We start from the raw sequence: 20,500 nt of genomic DNA on the forward strand, positions 1-20,500 counted from the left end.
TCAGCAGAAGTAGAAAACTACACTAGCACTGTTATACAAAAAGCCATAAAATACGCTTTAAAAGGCCTCCATCTTTACTTGTATATGGCAAATGGTAATCTTCTATAGCGCTTTTCTACTTTTTTCCTACTCTGCTGGAGGACTCAAAGCAGTTTTTCATGCCTCATTGACTCTCTTACACAAATTCATACAAGCACTTTATTCTACACCCAACTGTGTTCTATCTGACCTCCACACACACTCATACTCCAATGAACACATCAGAGAGTAACTTGGGGTTCAGTGTGAATATACTGCAAGCTAGGAATCTTAGCATTTCAGACTAAAACAGCCAGGTGAACAAAGGTGAGTGAAGAAGAAACCCTCAGTGCATCATGGGAAGCCCCTAGCAGTCTAGCATAACTAAGGGAGGATTCAGGGTCACCTGATCCAGCCCCAATTATGTTTTTTATCAAAAAGGATCAGATGACAGAATTGTTCAGCAGCCCATCATTTACATGATATCTGATATGATATGCCACAATCCTGACACTGGATGAGTTCTTTATCATAACTTAGGTATTCTGTAATTTTGTTGGATTCTTAATATCTGTTGTCCATGTTTGTTTTGAAAATGTGCATATGAGAATGTTCAATTTAATTTTTAGTTCAGTTCTATTAATATAGCACCAAATCACAACAACAGTTGCCTGAAGGTGCTTTATACCATAACGTAAAGACCCTACATTAATACAGAGAAAACAGAGAAAACCCCAACAATCATATGGCCCCCTATGATCAGACACTTTGGCGACAGTGGGAAAGAAAAACTCCCTTTTAACAAGAAGAAACCTCTAGCAGAACCAGGCTCAGGGAGGGGGCGACCATCTGTTGCAACAGGTTTGGGGCGAGAGGAAGGAGCCAGAACAAAGACACGATGTTTGACTCATTTACTGCAGATCGAATCGATATACAGGTACAAGTAAGTAAACGGAAGCAAAGGAGAAAGGGTCAAGGTGGTCAAAGTCCAGAGCACAGTATTTACTTTTGTTCCTCCAGCACCAGAAACATCTGACCAGTAAGCTGACTCAACATTCTCACGTGGTTTGTAGTGACACATTTTGGTCTCCTTGTAATTTTCTCTGTGTGAAAAGAAACCAAGTAAAGGGAAAAATGTCAGAGTTTGTCTGAAAGCAGTCTATATTTGACTCATCTTATGAATTTTTAGCTGTATGAACAGTCATTTGACCTAGGTTACACAACAAACGTATCAACTAGTTTAACACCTTAAAGAAGACATCTGCAGCCTTTGTCGTCCTCTGAACTTTGTGTCTCTAAAGGCGGATTCAAACAACCTTTCCTTCTTATTGAATGTTTTTTTGTTGTTATCAGATGATTTTATACTTAGACGTGTTACTCATGATCATTTCAACACAGCGGTCTGGTGAGACGTCTGCGCTTTAACGTCGCCCTGCGACAAAGCTTAAAATAGCAACACAAACATTCAAGTATGAGACGTTTATTGTGTCGAAAATATATTGTGTAGCGAAAGTTTCGGAAAATCAAGCCACGCTGGCTAAACGTTGGTGTGACACAAGAAGAAGAAGAGCTGTGCTCGACCCTATTAGAAGAAAGGAAGAAAACAAAAGTCAAAGACTTTCCTTTCTTTGATACGTGCACTGAACTTTGCTTCTTTGCGGTAAAAACAAGGTCTCTTCCCCTCTCTCGCCTGCACGACAGGTGGGGGTGGGAGCGCGCGTGGGCGTTCATGCGACGCTGCGCTTAAAGTGTGTATCCCTGCGTGTTCGTGTGACGAGCGCCAGATTGCCGCGCAGCATGGCTGTACGCTCGGACTGACAGACTTCTGCAAAAATGAAAGACAGGACGCCAGCAAAAGGGATTAAAAAAAGCATTTTTTAAAAGTGAATAAAAAGAAAAGAAGAGGTCAGGAAGAGCAAATGAAAGAAGAAAGAAAAACAAAGAACGGAAATGAGAGAGAAAAAAGTAACAACAGGCAAAAAAAGGAACACAACAAAGAAAAAGGGCAAAAGACAGAAGCATAAAAAAAGAAAAAGAAATAAAAGAAAAACAGGAACTTGATGCATAAACAAAGAGAGAGAACAGTTGGGGATTTACCAAATACAGTAAAGAGCCTGATTCTAGAATAAGCTCGGTTTCTCAAACATAGACACAGGATGACAAAAATAGACTTTCAACAAAGAGTTTGCTGAGTGGTTAGTGGTGGTGCAGAAAGCATGACAAACTTGTGTGTGTGTGTGTGTGTGTGTGTGTGTGGCTTTTCACAGAAGCAGGAGCCCCAGCGCTCCATCTGTGTCTCAGATTCCTGCTTCTATTCGTCAGACTGAAGGGAATCCTGCGCTTCAGCCACAACAACACACTGCTGATCTTATCATGTGCACACGTTTACTGATTCATCTGCAAACATGTTGCACAGACATGCGTGAAATACAAAAAACGGTGCTACTGTAAGTCGTAACCGGTTATGCTTTTAGTCTCAGATGTTGCTTTTTTTACTGTGAACAAGATAACACCATTTTTTTAATGTGTTTCAGGCCTTATAGTCTCAGCCTGCAGGCTAACTAGTGGTTATTGTTGAGCATTTAAAGGTAGAATTCCTGTTAAAAGGGAGTTTTTCCTTCCCGCTGTCGCCAAGTGCTTCCTCATAGGGGGTGGATTGATTTTTGGGATTTTCTCTGTATTATTGTAGGGTCTTTATCTTACAATATAAAGCACCTTGAGGCAACTGCTACTGTGCTATAAATAAAACTGAATTTAATTGAATATTCACAAACTTGGGGTCCATGCCAGGTGGTGACAACACCCTCGTCAGCTTTTAACAGCCGAGGGGTAAAAATGTGGACCAACAAATGCCTTACTTTATTGTGAAAGGACCCACACGTGTTCACGGGAAACGTGGTTTTAAATCTGAGCAGTGAAAATCCACTGCCAAATGCGATTACGGCCCAGTTTATTTAATTTACGGGGCAGTGATGAACTCCCTCCTAAAACCATGACACAGTGGCGTTAATGCACCCTTCCCATATTGTTTGTTCTGCTGCTATTTATATACACGGTATGAGGATGTGGGGTAAATCATGCTGACATTTACATGTATGCGCAATCATTTGCATACGCACTTCCACGGCAGACATATTCAGGAAGCCACATGCAGGCTGGATTCCCAGGCTGCAATCTTTCTGTGCCTTCACCTGCAGATTTACAACACTGAGGTGTGTGCGGTACATGCACATGCAGGGGTTATGTGGGACACTGCTTTGTTTCGGTGTTAAAGATGAAATTCCAGGAGACGGTCCTGCCTGACAATCTATTTTTAGCCTTACACACACACACACAAACACAGACCTACTTTAAATACAAAAGGAGTCTGGAGTAAGCAGACACACACCATAACACCCAGTAAACACACCTATTCACACACCCGTTCTTCAGCACTTCCTCTATTCTCCTTTCCATCACCCCTTCTCGCTCTTCTTTTATTCTCCTTATTTGTCCTCTCCATTGTTAACGGCGATATTTAATCAGGTCTTTGTGTTTTAGAAGCTCCCATGACCCTTATGTGTTTTTTATTTCCTGGTAAAACTCTCGGTGCATGTCAACACTATTGGTGTGTCTTGGGTACATGTATGTCCTCGCGTACATGAGGCCAAATCGCATTAGCTAGACTCAAAATCTTGAGACGAGTTAAGAAAAAAAAGAAAAAGGAAAAGATGGAGAGAAACTTGGGGTATATTTGTCTTTCTGATAACTTGCCAATACCTCTAACTCTAATATGATTCAGTGTCTGGCTCAGCCTCAAGCTTGATGACTAAGGGAAGACACTGAGATCCAAAAAGGCCGAGTCAGAGAACAAGACAGAGATGGAAATGGAGTGAAATTGGCGACTTCGGGCTGGGTAAGCGCTCCTTCCTAATATGATTATACCTCGTCTTGTCCTCATCTTTTTGTGCCAGTGATGTCCTTGGGAGGAAGTTTCATTCCAAGCCTGGAAAGCCTCTGCGGTCAACTAAGCTAAGTGTCCGGTCAAAAATAAAAATAACACTGCCTGCTAAGGTTAAAAGGACACTTGAATTAAAAAAAGAATCATATCGGCATCAGCAATTAGAGTAAATGCAACAGGGTCAATCAATGAAATGACGCCTTTAAAAGCCAGAGTACAGCAAGGTTTGTGTGATAAAATCTGCCAGCCTCATCGGCTTGAGTCGCAAAGGGGGGCTGGATCCGCGCAGCAGTGTTCCATCTTCACTAAATGAGATGCTGTTGATTTGCTGGATGTCTTTAAATTAAATTAAGGTGTGCCGGACAGACGCCAGCTGGAAGTTGGGAAGCCTATGTAAACAAAAAAACCCAAAGTCTTCATGAGCCGAGGGGAGCGTGACTCATCAGTAATGACAAAATAAAGGCTTTATTTTTGATTTACTTTAAGTCTCTTATTAAGCAAGAACGTCTCATTTGTTTTTGGTTTTTAGCTTTGGTTTGAGGACATTTCTTTGGGCACTAAAGAAAAAAAAAGCACAATTAGATCCTGAGATATTGGCCCTGACAGCTTATTTTGTCATAACACACACATTTTCCCCTCATAGTCAGCAGCAGGGGCCCGAGCACCAAAAAGACCCTCACTGTCTATGTCTGTGAGTGTAAACACAAACACTTCATTACGAACACGGGTCTTTGCACAGAAAGTACCAACACACTGGCCGCCTTCCTTCAGCCGTGTCCTGTAAGCCTCCAACTGGAAAAAATGGAGTTTACCTTATATGAGGAGAAAGTCAGTGGCATGAATATTCTAGCCTGTGTGCACTCAACGTAAATGGAGAAAAGGAGGTAAGCAACTCTGAGAGACCGACTGGGTTTTATTTATACCCTCTCGATATCACCCAGCGCTGAACCCTTGTAAAGGTCTTGGGTCTTTTTCTGCATGTGTTAACTCATGCAGCCAAATTAGCAACAGAGTGAAAATAATATTTGTATTCAAACTACAGTAACATGCTTAAGAGAGGAATGTGTGAAAAGCTGCTCAGTGTTTGCACAGGAAATGCTTGGGCCAACTCCTTATTTAATGCTTGCATTAAGAAACTACAAACTGCAAAACAGTTAGGGTTGTGCAAGCAAACACAACGAAAAATACCATCAATCATTATTTGCAAGAAAATGCTGAAATTCTCCTTGTGTTGCCACAAGCATTTCAAGACTTCACGCCTCCACTTTGGTTTTGTAATCCATTGTGACCATGAAATAGCAGTTTAGGACAGTTGACCAACGTTTTTAGGAGATTACAACTATATGGTGGACATTTCGGCTTCAGTCGCACAGTATGGAAGCTTTTTTCTGCCAATGAAAAACAAATAAAAGAAGTGCCATCCATAAGTCAAACTTTTGGGTTTTTCATTAGTGACCAGAGGTTTCCAAGGGATCACCAACTGGTCTCTAGGACTGTTTGACTTGTTTGGTCCAGCCTTACAGCAGCACCTTTGGGGTTGTCTTTACATTCACTGTCACCCAAAGACTTACATTATCGCTTGTTAGTTTTACATTTACAGTTTGATGCATCAATGTTAGCATTCTGGCCACCGTGGGGGTAACTATCCTTAAAGCCTAAAACCTTACTTTTAATTGTTATTTACTATTTTTCAAAGGTTTAAACCGACTTTTTAATCCCGTAAAGTTGGGTATTTTAACAAAGAAGTCTTTGGAGACTGACTTGATTCTGGAATCAGCCTTAAGTATAGTTCAAACATTTAAAAAACCTACGCTGCTTGCTAGCTTGAATTTTGCTGGCACATCACTATGACACTTGGGATGTTTGGGTTTTTTTTTACTTTAATTAACCATGAAGTGATACTCTTCATGCCTTCAATGCCACATGTGAATTTGAACCCACGACGCTCTTTCCGTACAAAATCAGCAGTAACCACTGAGCTACCGTGCTGCACAGACGCTACCACAGGCGTAGCTCAGTCCCAGCGACTTGAAACCGAAAGCACAAATGAACGCTCCAGCAGGAAGCTCGCTCGGGTTTACTGCTCGTAGTGAAACAATCCTTTTACCATTGAACTGGTATTTTTTAACCAAAACACGACTTATAAGGCTAACCTTCAACTTTGTGTTATGACTGTCATCATTATCAGCAGTACAGCTTACATGCAGTGCATTTCTATCATAACCGTGCAAACCCGCGACAAGATTTACGTCCAACAATCAAAGCAGAAATAGAAAATAAATGCATTTCATCGTCTTTTTCCTCCATTCCATAAACAATTTAAAACAGAAGCATCCAATCATATCAATCAATTTATCTATCTACTACATCTATGTCAGTCTATCATGTCGCGCCTGTGTCTCACTTTGTACCTTTCTTTCATAATGAAAACAGTCTTCCTCTGTTACGAACATCACACACACGCGCACACACACAGCTGTGTAAAAATAAGATGTGCTGTTTTTAGAAGGGAAGCCACATCCTTCCAGTACAGTCACACTGACTGCCAGGGTACTCTACTTCTACGTCGCTCTCGTTCTCGATTTTACTCACCGTTTCCAGGAAGATGCGCTAATATCTAAGGACAGTTTTTTTTTGTTTGGTTTTTTTGCAATCAAAGATCCTCTGTGACCTACAGGTTTTGACTCATTTCATCTCTAATATTCTGATCTCTTTCCCTGCCGTTATCACTATAATTTGGTGTACATCTGCAGCGCACAAAATCTGATGTGGGTGTAGCAGGGTGTCGATTTAGGTTGTAATGCAAGGTCACGGTGTGAGCCAGATAATCAAAGTATTTGCATACAGTCGCATGCCACGTACAAGCTCAAAGGCCTCATTTGGCCACACTTTCTTCTCTTCAGCACTGAATCTGGATTTTAATTAGGCTTTATAAAATGCACTCAATACACTCGAGATCAACCTCGCAGACTTGTTATTACTGTTACATTTAAGTAATTCTTCTCTTTCAAAATGAATATTCATAGTACACAAATAGTAATTACAGCTAAAAGACAAAACTGTCCACGCATGCTTACATGTTATCAGTAACATCTCAAGTTTCTGAGTAATTCAGATCCATAGGATTACACATATTTCTGTCACTGTCTAAATAATCCACAGGGAACACAGAGGGGAGCCCTCTTGCGCAACACATTGCAGGAAGTGAACCACACACCTACACAGGTTCGTGACACACTAAAAGGTGTCTTCTTACATCAAACGACTTCTCTTCAGCCCTCACACACTGAGAAACTATGAATCTCCCGAGAGGGATCCGCTGAATGAAACAGCGAGTCGTACGCATCGACAAAGATGACAAAAGCCGTGCAACTTTGGATCCGAAACCAACATCCAACCAACAAACAAGGCGGTAGAAGGCGAGCTGCCACACAGCCAGGTGCATTTTGTGATTTACTTCAGTTTTTGCTTTAAAAAGGCCGTCCCACACAATCACTAATGACGTCACCCGTACCTCAGCAGTCACAGAAAGTGTACTCAGGGCTTCATGGATGCATCGCCAACTGTTGCTTTGGCATGCACCGGACAGAGCCTGTGAAATAAATACATGTAACGTATACGTGTATTTCTAAAAAACATAATTGTATTCGTCTGAACCTATATGTACACACACTATTGGTAAAAAATACCTGTATATGTGTGTGCATATACAGGTATTTTTTATTTTAAAAAATTCATATATGATACGCTTCCTAATCTTTATAAAATAATACGTATACGTTATTTATAAAAATATGTATACGGTATGGTCTCACCTTACTATCTCAGTAAAACAAACTAAATGGATAATAGTTGGTGATTCCCGCGTTGTTTTCTTACAGTTCTTGGGATGCCTTTAGTCTATGGACAAAGACCTCAGTGACACATGTTGTCTGCAGCTGCTTCTTACTGCTTCACAAAGTGTAACCTTAAGGTATTGCCTATAATTAGGTGTCATCTGACTGCACCAATAGAGAAAGGTATTTTAAACACAGCTGTTTCAACTGTCCGCCTTCAAAGATGGAGCAAAAGGGCAAATATGGAAGGAGAAAGCAACACAACACTCACTACAAACGTTCACACAAAACACAACTATCACTGCCGCCATCTTTAAAACATACCGAACTACTTCATAGAGAAGGGTTAATAACTACCTGGTTTGTAGCTACTGAACTTTCAAAAATAAGAGCGGACTAACTGTCCACCAGTATGTTGAAGAGGCCTGTTCTTTCAAGACAGATGAGGAAATAACAATATAAAGCACTAAAAACGAGTTGCATGCCCAGGGTGCTTAGTGTACTAGGCTCTATGATGGATTTTACATTAAAGACCATGACAGTGGAATATTTTTTAAACCTAAAAAAAGCAGTTTTATGAGCATGCATTTAGTTTGCGCAGCTGACAGGCTGTCAGAAGAGGACAAACTAATGATCACGACACTGTCATAATGAAAGATGTACTTCAACACAGCAGGTAAGCAGCAGCATTAGTAAGAATAATAATTCTAATTACTGTAATTGTAGGAAATGTACTAGTGAATATGATGAATAGAGCTGGCTCTCCCTTTCTCTTTGTCACTCTCACACACACACACACACACTTTATTTCAAGTGTCATTAGCAGATGTGTTTTTGTGCTGCTGACTCAGTCTCTTTCTCTTCATGTGGTACTTAAAGTCAAGGCTGATAACAGTGCATGGGCTCACAGGCAATTCAACACATGCATGTACACACACGCACACACACACAAAATATTGCAATGCAAGGTGGAGTCAAAAAGAATAAATGGAATCACTAAATATATGTGATCTCTCAGGACAGCAGTATTGCAAAAGCACTATGTGTGTGTGTGTGTGTGTGTGTGTGTGTGAACGATGTGGTGGGTGTCTCTTACTTCCTGTTAAAGGGGTTTTAAGAGAGAGAGCAAGGCTGACAAAAACCCAGAGAGAGAGTGAGTCTATTTTTGGCCCCTGTGAGACAAAAAAGAAAAAAAAGATGAAGAGATAGCAGCAGGGTTAAATAAAACCGAGAGGCGCGCCGAGGCGTGAAAGCAAAACAGGAAAAATGAAACACAAAAGTTAAGCAAACAGAAAGAGGGAAACGGGGAAATAAGATAGAGAGAGAAGTGTAAGTGTAAAACTGCCCTCATGCACACTGTCTGCTTTTTGTGGCCAACACCCTGATAGGACGAGGTGTACGCATCAGAGGAAGTGCTTTGGCCTCCACGTCCTCTTAACAGAAACAGCCTGCGCTCACTGAACAGCCCGATCTGGCATCTAACTAGTGGCACAATTTTTGTAATGTTTTGTTTTGTTTGTTTCCTTCTGCAATCAACTTTCCCACACTTGCACAAAACCCATATACGATATACGAGACCTGACACATGAAGCTACATCTTTACTTCCCTTTTAAGCCGTTAGCTTTCCAGGCTAACGCAACACTTTTTTCTACTCTACGGGGTATTGTGCTTCTGATAACAGCTGCACACTCATCATTTGTAGCGTCATAAAACAACTGCAATTAAGCAACAACTGAAAATAACTAAACCACAATAAAAAAAATTTAAAAAACAACAATCCCACAATGCAATCAGCTAATAAAGCTCCAATTTTCTAACTTTCAGGCCTTTTCTCATTCAAGGCTGCAGCAGTCTGCCGGGTTTCCGCCAAATTTAAACGCCAAATTTAAAGCAAATTCACTGAATAATAGCTATGGAAGCTGCAAATTACTGTGCACTTCCATCTCTTACTGTTACATAAATATTAGGATCTGGGTATATTGAGATAAAGTGCTGCTGCTGGTGCAGAAGAAGAAGCGGTTACAGAAATGATAGCATGGAAATCAGGACGGAAAGCTGATTTTTGATTTATTCATGTGTTGATTTAAATAATGTTACAGTGTCCACACTGCTTCATACTGCTTGGAAAATCTATCAGCGAAGGAAAATGTAGGCGAACACAAACGGCGGCGAGCATCTAAGCCTCAAGTTTCACAGGCGTCTTCATTTATTTGTCAGTTCTCTTCCATTGCACCAACTTCCCCTTTCAGCCAAGCATTAAAATGGTTTTTGCAATATTTGGACCTTGTCCCAATTTACTTTTTCATGCACTGAAATGCCAAGTGTACCACCCTGCAACCTCACTTTAGAGTTGCACAGCCTTCAGTCTTTTGTATACAAAATACAAAAGACTTTCATGTAAAATATAAATGAAAGCAGAATGCAATTATTTGCAATGAACACCAATCGCCACATCACTTTTTTCATGTCATGTTACTTCCCAAATTTGTAAGTGACATGTTTTAGTGAGATATGTATAATTCTAATCAGAAGAACGTATTCTGTCCAGTGAAAGGGAGGACGTGTCAGAATAGCAAAGGCAGCTTAAAAAGACCTGGTAAGCATTATATTTTCTAACCAATCTAACCATGTGATTTCTATTTATGAGACCTAACCAAGCAATACATTTTTTTTTAAATTGGTAACACATTTAAATTAATACAAATGATGTGTGAACATCTGTGACGTGTATGACTTCATCCCGAAGCATGAGCAGTGAGATCACTCGATGTATGAATGACCCCTCCAAACTCCAAACGCAGACGTTTCTGGCCTTTTTTAAACTACAAAATATTGGGGTTTTAGCTCGATGGTTGAGCCAGTGACCTGTGTCACAAGGCTGAATGCAACGGCCTGGCTTTACTGCCTTGTTGCGCCTCGATTTCTTCACGGCACTATGCAAAAAATACTGCCAGCCGCCACTGCTACCCCTCAGCTTCCTGGTAGATACACCCATCGTATCAGTTTCAGTCGTCTTGTTCTCAGGTTATTGTTATCAAGATTTTCAGAAAACCTGACCGAGATTCAAACTCATCTGAGCTCTTCAGTAGATACACCTATGGTATCAATATCAGAATTGTACGCTGCCTAATTCTTGAGTTTGCAAACTTTGGTGTCTACGCTGTCTGCCCGAGCAGCAGGGTGACGACAATACCTAATCGGCCTTTTACAGCAAAGCGATGAAATGGAAAAGCAAAAACCCGAAACAAAAAAACTACTTGTGTTCATACACATGAACACAAATCAATACTTATGCAAGCAGAGTCAGGAAAGGTTGTGCTCGAGGATGTGAAAATAAAGACCGTGCCTATTTCACGAGCTACCGTGAGACTTGCTTTTATTCACTTTGCACATATTCCAACAGCGCGTCATCGTAGTGAGAGAGTCCAGGTGCTAGGCTGGCCCTGCTGCTGTCCTCAGCTGTCAACCGCTGAAACCAGCTGACAAATGACACCACCCAATACTGGGAAGCTGAAATCCTCCATCGAGCACGAATAGCAAAGCACTTGTGAAGTCGAACAACTGGTCTCGGCAGTCCTAAATGCAAAAAAGTGCTGTGAAGCTACAACACAAACGCTTCTTTTTCAGCTTTAAAAAAATGAGGAAATGACAAATGACACTTCTCAGCTGCAACAGCTCATATGCTGTTTTATAGAATTCAAATGACTTGTAAATCATTTGTTTATTTACACTTTTTTGTAAATGTAGTTGTAAAATGTTGAAAACGCTGCATGTAGCACCTTTACCTGCAGGTGTTATGAGGGAAAAAAACAGACACATTTGCAGATGTACCAGAAACCTGTGAGAAAAGTCAACTCAAACCGCGCAGCCTCAGCGAACTGAACCAGTCGAGGGTATATTATCCATCTCTCGCTGGCAGAGAGAGATATCGCTTCAGAGGCACGAGACAAACACGCCGAAACTCGTGCTTTGTGCTGTCAGTCTCCGGTAACGAGCAGAGGAACACGAGCGGTAAACGCCCGTGGACGCAACACCTTTCACTGATTGATAACGCACCGTTAGCACATTAGCACACAAAAGCACACCTGCCGAGACTGAAACGCCCGTCAGTGATAGCACAAACACACACACACTTCTGCTAATGACCGAGAGCACACACGAGCACACACACGAGATATTGTTCTCTCCTCATCATTAGCACATTTCCATGAGTGAGCGTCAACATGTTAGACACAGCCGCTGCAGACAACTCATCAACTTTGTCTCACACATACGCACACACTTTCTTTAATGGCCTGCTGCCTACAGAAGACTGATGACGGTTCAGGCTTTGCAGACGCAGGAAGAAAAGGGAATGAGGGAGCAAAATGGAGACGAGGGGAGGTGAAATGAAATCAAGAGAAAGGAAAGAGTGAGGAGAGAGATCAATACGGGGATGCCGGGACGAGGAAATGCACCTGAAGTCAACCTGGTTTTACTGATCTAAATCTTTTTTGATGTTTGTGCTCAGCTCAGATTGTTGTGAGAGAAATGCTGCAGCTTTTGAGGTGAGGGCGGGAAGTGAGCGTTTGACAGACACATTAAGCTCAAAAAATGATGTTAAAACGTGAAGAAAACAAAAAAAATGAAAGACACGAAAACCTGCAGTGAAACATGAGAGATGTGAGGAGGAAACCTCTGTGCACAGCACGTTCTGCAGGAGTGAAGCCGAAGATGGCAACCACAATAAGCATGTAATCACGAAGAAAATAACCACAAGTAGTGCAATATCAAGACTATAAAAATAGAATCAAAGCTCAACAGTGGGGTTTTTTTCTAATGCGCGCTTTACTCAGGCACAATAGATTGATAGATATAGACAGAGAATTTCTGCTGAATCAAAACAATCTCAACTCTGTTAACTTGCTGCTTTCCCATTGCTTTAGCCACACTACATAATCTACATTCAAAGGACTCTTTAGACCTTTAGAGCTCTGAGAGAAGAAGAAAATTAGCTTTACCTGTCAAGTTAGCTCAACAACAGCAGGAATAAGGGCTCTCAAAAGCCCACAGTTGTTTTTACCCAAAAGCCCCAAACTTTTCTAGACATTAACACCTCTGCATCGGTTAGAATGAAAATTTCACACACTCAGGTCAGACATTAAAAGCTGTTTAACCTCCCACTTCTGAATGCAACCATCCGAGAATGCACAGCTTTCAAACTTACTACAGTATGTAATTGTTCCATTCACTCAGAATTTGCTAACACTGCAGGTTTGACTGCAGGTTTCCCCAATCTTATAAGCAGTACATTTGTATAATGACTGAAACCAGCCCACTGAAGGAACAATGGGCTGTGAGATCAGTTCCTTGACCATTAATATGCAAACTGTTGTGACCATTGATCAACAACCACTGTTCAAAGCCCAGCAATCAAAGGCCACTGATCAATGGCCATGAGTACCATTCACAGAGAGACCTCACAGCCCATTGTTCATTCAGTGGGCTAGGTTAATAAGTTTGGGGAAACCTGCAGTCAGCCGAGACTGAAGAAGTCACTTGGATGAGTGACGAAACGTTTCTCCCACTGAAAACGCTACGTCCAGATGAACAGAATCAACCTTTTGGGATTTACTTACCTGGATGATTGAGCATGCGTTAAGACCTTACGGACCAATATAACCAGACATCAGTGACGTTACTCCACGGGATTCTTCCTCTAAAACCTTTAGCACAATTTGGGTTAAGACCCTTCCCATGATCAGCGTGTTTAAGTTTGAGTTAATTCAGTAGGAGGAGTAGCGATTCTTGTGACCAATGGACATGTTGCCACAATGCTAGCTAATCGAAATGAATGTGGCTTACTTACTATGTTACTATATTACTAGGGATGTTTGGTTAAGTCGCAGAAAATGTCCTCTTTTTTTAATCTACTGTGGACCCACTATAAAATCCTGACATTTCTACAATGGATAGTAAAAAAAACAGGAACTTTTCTGTCATTTAACTCTTTATCTATTGTCAGGCAGTGTCTATATAGTTACTTTAGTGTTGTATGAATGGATGTGAGGGAAGTCTTTATCAGCAGGAGAAACTGTAAAACTTGTGAAAACACAGTTAAAAGTCCAAAATGTATGCCCTCCTTCCCATTTTCCAAAGCTGTCTATTGGGACAGGAGTCTACTGGAGTCTCTTCCTGGGCCGATTGTGGTCCCTGGGCCTTATGATTGACACCCCTGTTACACCAACTCAACCAAATTCTGTTTGTAGGGTTGTTTGGTGAATCCAGACTAGACCCAATCTATCCAGGATGGACCAAGCACGGAATTTACAAGTGTACTACATACAGACCTGAGCCGAGCTGACTCCTCTGCAGTATTTTAATGTTTTTTAAAGGCATCTTTCACCAATTCAATCACAAATGATACAAAAAAGTCACATTACAATGACTGATAATTGTCAGCTACAAAACACGAACATGTATGTTATATATTCCGGACTGCCAGAAAGCCACTACTCTGAACATGAGCAGGACCTGAACGTAAACGATTGAAAAGAAGCTTGAAAAACTATGAGGGGTTTCACAAAACAGATGAAGGACGAGCGGATGAAAGGAAAGGAAGGAATAGCGGGATGATGAAGGACAGAGGTCGGAGAAGAGAAAGAGGGGAGCATTTAGAGATCAAGGTAGAATAAATAAAGAGCAATTAAAGATTCAATTTAAGAATGACTACAAAAGACATGCGGTGAAAAGAGAACATAAATAAAAAGACCGGAAGTAAAGGGAGGAATGAGAAGGAAGTTACCTTCTTATAAAAAATCATCCAGGGGCGGGGCTACAAGGCTGTTTCCCTCAGTAGATTTCACTCATTTCTGTAGTATGTGATCTTATTTTAGCTAAGTTACACAAAAATAATCATTTGAATGTTCTTCATTATAATAAATCAAAAATATCACACCTCGCAGAGTTTCGCTACAACAATATGATTTGTGAACTTTCCTGTTATTCAAAAATGACTTAACAAGTCTTGCTTTTCCTCCTGAACCCACGAACAAAGCTTGTTTCTTCACACCTCTTTAAATGATTTCCTGCTTTCTTTAAATGCGGCCCAGAGTTTTCTAGCACTTTGTTCTTCCTTTGACTGTAAAGAGTCCCCCTGTCGAACGGCCTGGCGTTTCGGGGAAACATGAGGTCAAATCAATAGAAACTGAATTTGACGGCTCCAATTAACCAACACCGGTGAAGTCAGGGAGACAGAACGACTCCGAATTAGGCCCTGAGACTGTGTGCGTGTGTGTTCATGCAAGTATGATAGACAGCTTATGTAGAGTAATTTCATCAGAGCAGATCAATAATACACATTGGTGCCCTTTGTGGATTCTGGGAGTTAGCCGCTTTATCATAGATTACCTATAAATTACAGGGAGTAATATTTTAAAGTGCTCTGTTGAACGCTGCAACTGCAAATCACGAAAGAAGCTTTTAAGGGGAAAAAAATGTTTATCCACTGTTCAAACGACTTTTAAAATGTCACCATTAATAGTCTGAAAGGCGATACACAACCACTTGCTTTGTGTGTCGTTGCTTCGTACTTGAACGCAGGAACAGTAAAAGTAGCACCAAGAAATATTTTAACCATCAATCTTTTCATTGATTTTCAAATGTGTATGATGATAGCGAGCGTCAAAAGAAGCTTAACATTTATTAACTCAAAACTAAATTAATGTCTTACAGGCAACCAATCAGAAGTCTGACTGAAAGAGCATTGTTCATCATTTGATGACAGATACTGATGTTTAGTCAGAGTCATTGTGAGGAATCAAACATCTGAAAAAACAACCGCACATAATTAAATACGTGAACTCTTATCGTGTGCAGAACTGTCGATTTATCTGCCCTAGTTCACAAAGCTTTACAGTAAAGGAAATGTCACTATGGCACTACTGAGGTTTCTCACGTGACGTCAAGCGCACATTATTCAAAGTTGTTCGCCATATTGGATAGGTACTGTAAAAAAACAAAGTGTAATCCCTGGATAGCTGAGAGTTTGTAATAAAGTCCTTCGATTCCATTGAAAGTACAATCAGAGCAATATGTTGGGAACCAAAGAAATCGCAAGGAGTTTTTTTGCCAACTGGTTGGGGAATGGATTTTTTTCTCTAGTGATGGGTGGTTTGCAGGGTGTCACTGACCGGTATGTAGATCTGCCTGACTTGAACTTTAGCAGTCACTTTGTAGTAGAAGATACTGTTTTTCCCCCTCACAACTGGTGGTTGCCAGATGGTTGCAGACCAGTCTCTAAATCTATATGACTGGGGTCACAATAATGGTCATACATCTAAAATGGCAAACAAGTTAACATTGCGTGGTTAGTGGTCATGTGTTTGCAAAACATCAATAGGCCATGACTGGGCACAAAATATTGTCGTTACAGACCTTCTACTACAGCGCATTCTTTGATTTGGGTGTACTTGTTTAGTCCCGGTCTCAGTCACACAAGGCCAGAGAGGAGTTTTGACCTCTCAATGGCCATCACCAACTGACCAGTTAATTAGTCTGTGCTTTCCCATCTTTAATAAGCGTTTTGTTTTACCAGCATGACGCTAAAGAACAGGGTCAAGGGAATAATCTCAGGTTTACTGAAATTATTTTTAATTTGAATTGTTTTATCAAGTTACAACTTAACTTATTTAGTTACATTTATAATATTAATACCCAGTAATAGAGTTTCTACAAAATTGTATTTCTCCTTCTACAAATTTAGCATCCTTAGTACATTCTTACTACAGCTGGGCACATACTGAAGCCACTTCCTTTTAAGTTTGTCATGCTTTTTTATCATCAACCTCTTCATGCATAAATGTAGGTTAAATCTTTTGGGATTGACATTTTGGAGTTTTTTGTTTTTTCCTAATGTGTGTGAATTTCAACTTGTCGTTTGTTGATAAATAAATCATGGTTTTACTTTAATTAATGTTCACGGGATTATAATACGAAGTAAGCACAATATACTTAAAATATCTTCTTGTAATCAGGATTACATAAACCTAAAAAGAGTCAGTCGTGCTGAGCTGGCTATCAGCTTGGTAAGTCAAACAAAGTTCTGGCTACGAGCGCTTTCATCTGGTACCAAATAACCAACTGCAAATATGAAAAATCCCTAAACAAATGTGAACAAACAAATATATAATCCAGGCTAAAAGGCACACATTTGCTAGAGCCAAACCAATCACTATCACTGTTCTACATAGAAACTTTTGTACTCGCTCATAATATAAGGCCCTTCTGTTCTTTATCTTGCTGCTGTATAATACAACAATGTCCCTTGTGGGATCGATGATGTAACGTACCTACCTAATTGCTCCATCATTAAGGCCCAGGTAGATCTGACTGTATTTCGCCACGTTTATTCCAAGAAATGAATACATAGCTTAGATGTTTCATTACAGTTAAAAGACCATTTTAGCTGGCTTGGCTGTGTACACAAGAAAGATTTCCAACTAGTAAATAGGCTTTGCTAATCCTACATAATATGAATAAGTGGTCTAAAAGGAGTTATTCCTCTGTTTCAGGACTGTGTCACTGCTTTCAACAAATAATGTTCACGGGGTATAGATGCTTTCTGGAAACTAAAGACAATCCTGCTATCTGCACATCAAGAAAAGTAACGGCATTCTCCAAGTGAATCGATCCTTTTTTTCCCTCGGTCTTTTACCTCACTGAAACCTTCCAGGACTTGAATTGGGACTTAAATTGGCAGCTAGCAGGGGACAAGCACATAACATGTATCAATAAAGCTTTAAAGAAGGAGGAGAAGAAAACCCGAAAGCCGAGTTAAGAAGTTGAATATACAAAAACGAGCTGATCAAATGTCCTAAATGTTGAGGTAGATAATGCAACGACCACGTGTTTTTTTAAGCCTTAAGGATATAAACAATGTGTTTTGAGCAATCTTTGTACCAGTGACTGAATAACACATTTAAAATAGTCAAGCCGCCTCCTCACCAGTCCTGCCAACCTGTTGTAATGGTAAATATGGATATTAGAGCCTGCTGTTCGCTGTGTGGATTTCTTATATAACCGACTCTGGATGTGTTTCCACTCTGCCTCCACCTCTCTCCCTCTTACACTTGCTAATTCTCTCCCCTTTGTCCATCTTCATCTCTCTCTCCTCTCCCCATCTTTTTCCATCTCTCCCTCTCCCGTGTCGAACCGAACACTTCTGCATCTGTATCGCATCAAGCCGAGGGCACAAATCAAAGCACAGCACACAGACACACAACACCGGCCATCCCACACACTCGTGCACTCTCCTAAAGCCATGTCTATCACCCCCCTCTCCATCCATCCCCACACATCTATAACTCGTCCTCATCTCCATTGCAGTGAACACCCACACAGATTTCTGCACTGGGAGCGAGATGCAGATAAAAAAGAACAAATATAGTGGGTTTGATTCCAGCAAAGCATCGTGCAGGAAATCCACAGGAATAGGAGCGAGGGGGGAAAAAAAGAAGAAGTGTTACCTGTTAATCACCACTCTAAAAGCCAGAAATACGACTGGTTACATAATCTGAAGTGGCGCTGCTGCTATTTTAGAACGAAAGGGTTTTGGTTAAGAAGTTACCAATTTTAGAAATTCTAGAAAATATTTGGATGTTAGGAAAGGGACAGGATGTGACGTGATCACTACAAAGGAGGGGAAGTCACACCAAGAAATTACAAAGGAATAGAAAACAGACAAATGAGAAAGAAGAGGAAGTTAGAGGAGAGACAAAGGTGAAAACCTAATGACGGGACTGGCCTTTTCTTTGCACGTTTATGAGTGTGTGTGTCTGTGTCTACTTTCGTAACATAACATAACAGTTGGCGGCCTACTCAGAACCCAAGTGGTGGTGCTACATACACACAAACACAATTCACAGAAGCTTTTCTGCTTCATTCTCTTCCTGCGTCTCCTTTATCCTCCACACAGTAAATGTGAGTACTGCAAAGGAGGAGGAGGAAGAGGAGGAGGTGGAGAATAGGATAGGGAAAATAAAAAGAGGAGAGTAAAGAAAGAGTGCGAAACCTTACGTAATTGAGCCTGGAGGTAGAGAAGGACAAAAAAAAGAAGGAAAGACAAAAAGAAAGTAAGAAAATCAGAGATCGCTCGCAGAACGCAGACACATTGAGTTACAAACAGAACTTTTGCAACAACATGTGACACAAAGACAGCTGACAGCGCAAAACTTAAAAGCCACCACATCCAGCAGTTTTTGTTTCTCACAATTTAACATCAGATGATAATTTCCCTCAAGAGAACTGCTCCCTGTGCCAAAGATGCTGCTGCCTGACCGTCCTGTGGTCAATTAGAAAACCAGAAATCCATTTTACAGCGGCGCGAGAACCCAATCACATTGCAGGTATACCAGTGGAAACAGGCAAATCACAGTAAATCTGTGGTGGTAAACAGTTCATTTGTGGCTCTACTCACTAGCATAACATCTTAATAGTGCCAGGTTTTGAGTAAAGGGAGGCTAGACAGAGAAAGGTTGGAGGGAAAGAAACTAGTTAGCTAGCAAGCTTTTCTGTATCTGACTTTTTCCCATTGCCTCTCAAAGACAGGCACATCTGTCAAGGTTGTCACACCATAGTGCGTAGAAAAGATGGGCATGCCTTCCAGGTATAAAAAGCTATCATTAAAGTGCTTGTAACCTAAATTCTTTTGAATAATCAGCAGAGAGCGGCTCCTCTGGTCGCAAAAACATCGAGTGTGGTGAAAAAGCAGCCCTTGCCTCTATTGTTATGTCCATCCATTTTCTGCCGCTTAAAAAAAAAGCGCAGACCTCAACCCTGCCACCTCCTCCAGCTAATCTGGGGCGACAACGAGGCATTCACAAGACAGTCAAGAGACTATCCAGCGAGTCTTCGGTCTCGCAGTAGGAATACGTCGCCTAAGAGGCACCTCAACTGAATCTTTCGATGTGGAGATGCTTTGGTGCTTAGTGCAACAGGTGGCCATCAAAGGTGGAGGCCCTGGTGTTCTTACCACGGCTTCAAGAACTGGCTATAATTCTCGACCTCTGTAAACATTTTGCTGATGACTTCATGTGCTCAATTGGCAATTTCGGATAACATTAAATCAAATGAAGTTCACATAATTATTAAAGCCAGAAAGGAGGACTATCCAGGATATGTTAGGTGGCTAACAACTCGTCAATCAAAAGTGCAGCGCTCTCAGTTTCACAGTCCCATCCACCAATCAACTATTGAACAGTTTTTTAGGGGACGGGGTTTTTATACTTTCGTTTTGAAAAATACCTCCATTCAAATGAAAACGCAAAAAAACTGCTGTCACGTGCTGTCAAGCGCATGCCAAAGAAGCAAGTGGTGAAATAACCCTAACCATATAGATGTCACAATGCTGGAACACCGCAAACGATTACAAAATGAAAGTGGATATATGAATTCTCTTGTATAGCTTCTCCTTTCTTTTTGTTTCACTTTTTTTAAGCAAAAACGCCACATTTTGCAACTGGCTTTCAAGACACAACACGTTGAACAATCCTTAGCATCTAATGTTGATTTTGTTTATCAAAATCTCAAGTGAGCCATCGGCCTGCAGCTAGGCCAATAAACATGTAACCACTGTTTCAACAGCTTGCCAAGATAATCAACAATGCTCAACAAATAGCTGCCCTCTGTGGATAGAAGTGAAGATGTCTTATTGAGATAAGGTTGCAG

The 20,500-nt window shown here is 40.8% G+C and overlaps 1 protein-coding gene across 3 annotated transcripts in view; it reads right to left on the minus strand.

The window, feature by feature from the left end:
• si:dkey-172j4.3 (diacylglycerol kinase delta) overlaps positions 1–20,500 on the minus strand; it is an 89,832-nt gene that overhangs the window by 60,257 nt on the left and 9,075 nt on the right. Inside the window, exon 1 of one of the 3 annotated variants that reach the window (XM_039610060.1) lies at positions 1,025–1,114. The exons of the other annotated variants lie outside the window; for them this stretch is intronic. Coding sequence (XP_039465994.1) covers positions 1,025–1,099 — 75 coding nt within the window. The 5' untranslated portion in view covers positions 1,100–1,114. Of the gene's footprint in view, positions 1–1,024; positions 1,115–20,500 lie in introns of those variants that run through there. 3 annotated transcript variants of the gene reach the window in all.

Source organism: Oreochromis aureus, linkage group 3 (genome assembly GCF_013358895.1).
Source record: "Oreochromis aureus strain Israel breed Guangdong linkage group 3, ZZ_aureus, whole genome shotgun sequence".
In the NCBI taxonomy this organism is placed as follows: Eukaryota; Metazoa; Chordata; class Actinopteri; order Cichliformes; family Cichlidae; genus Oreochromis; species Oreochromis aureus.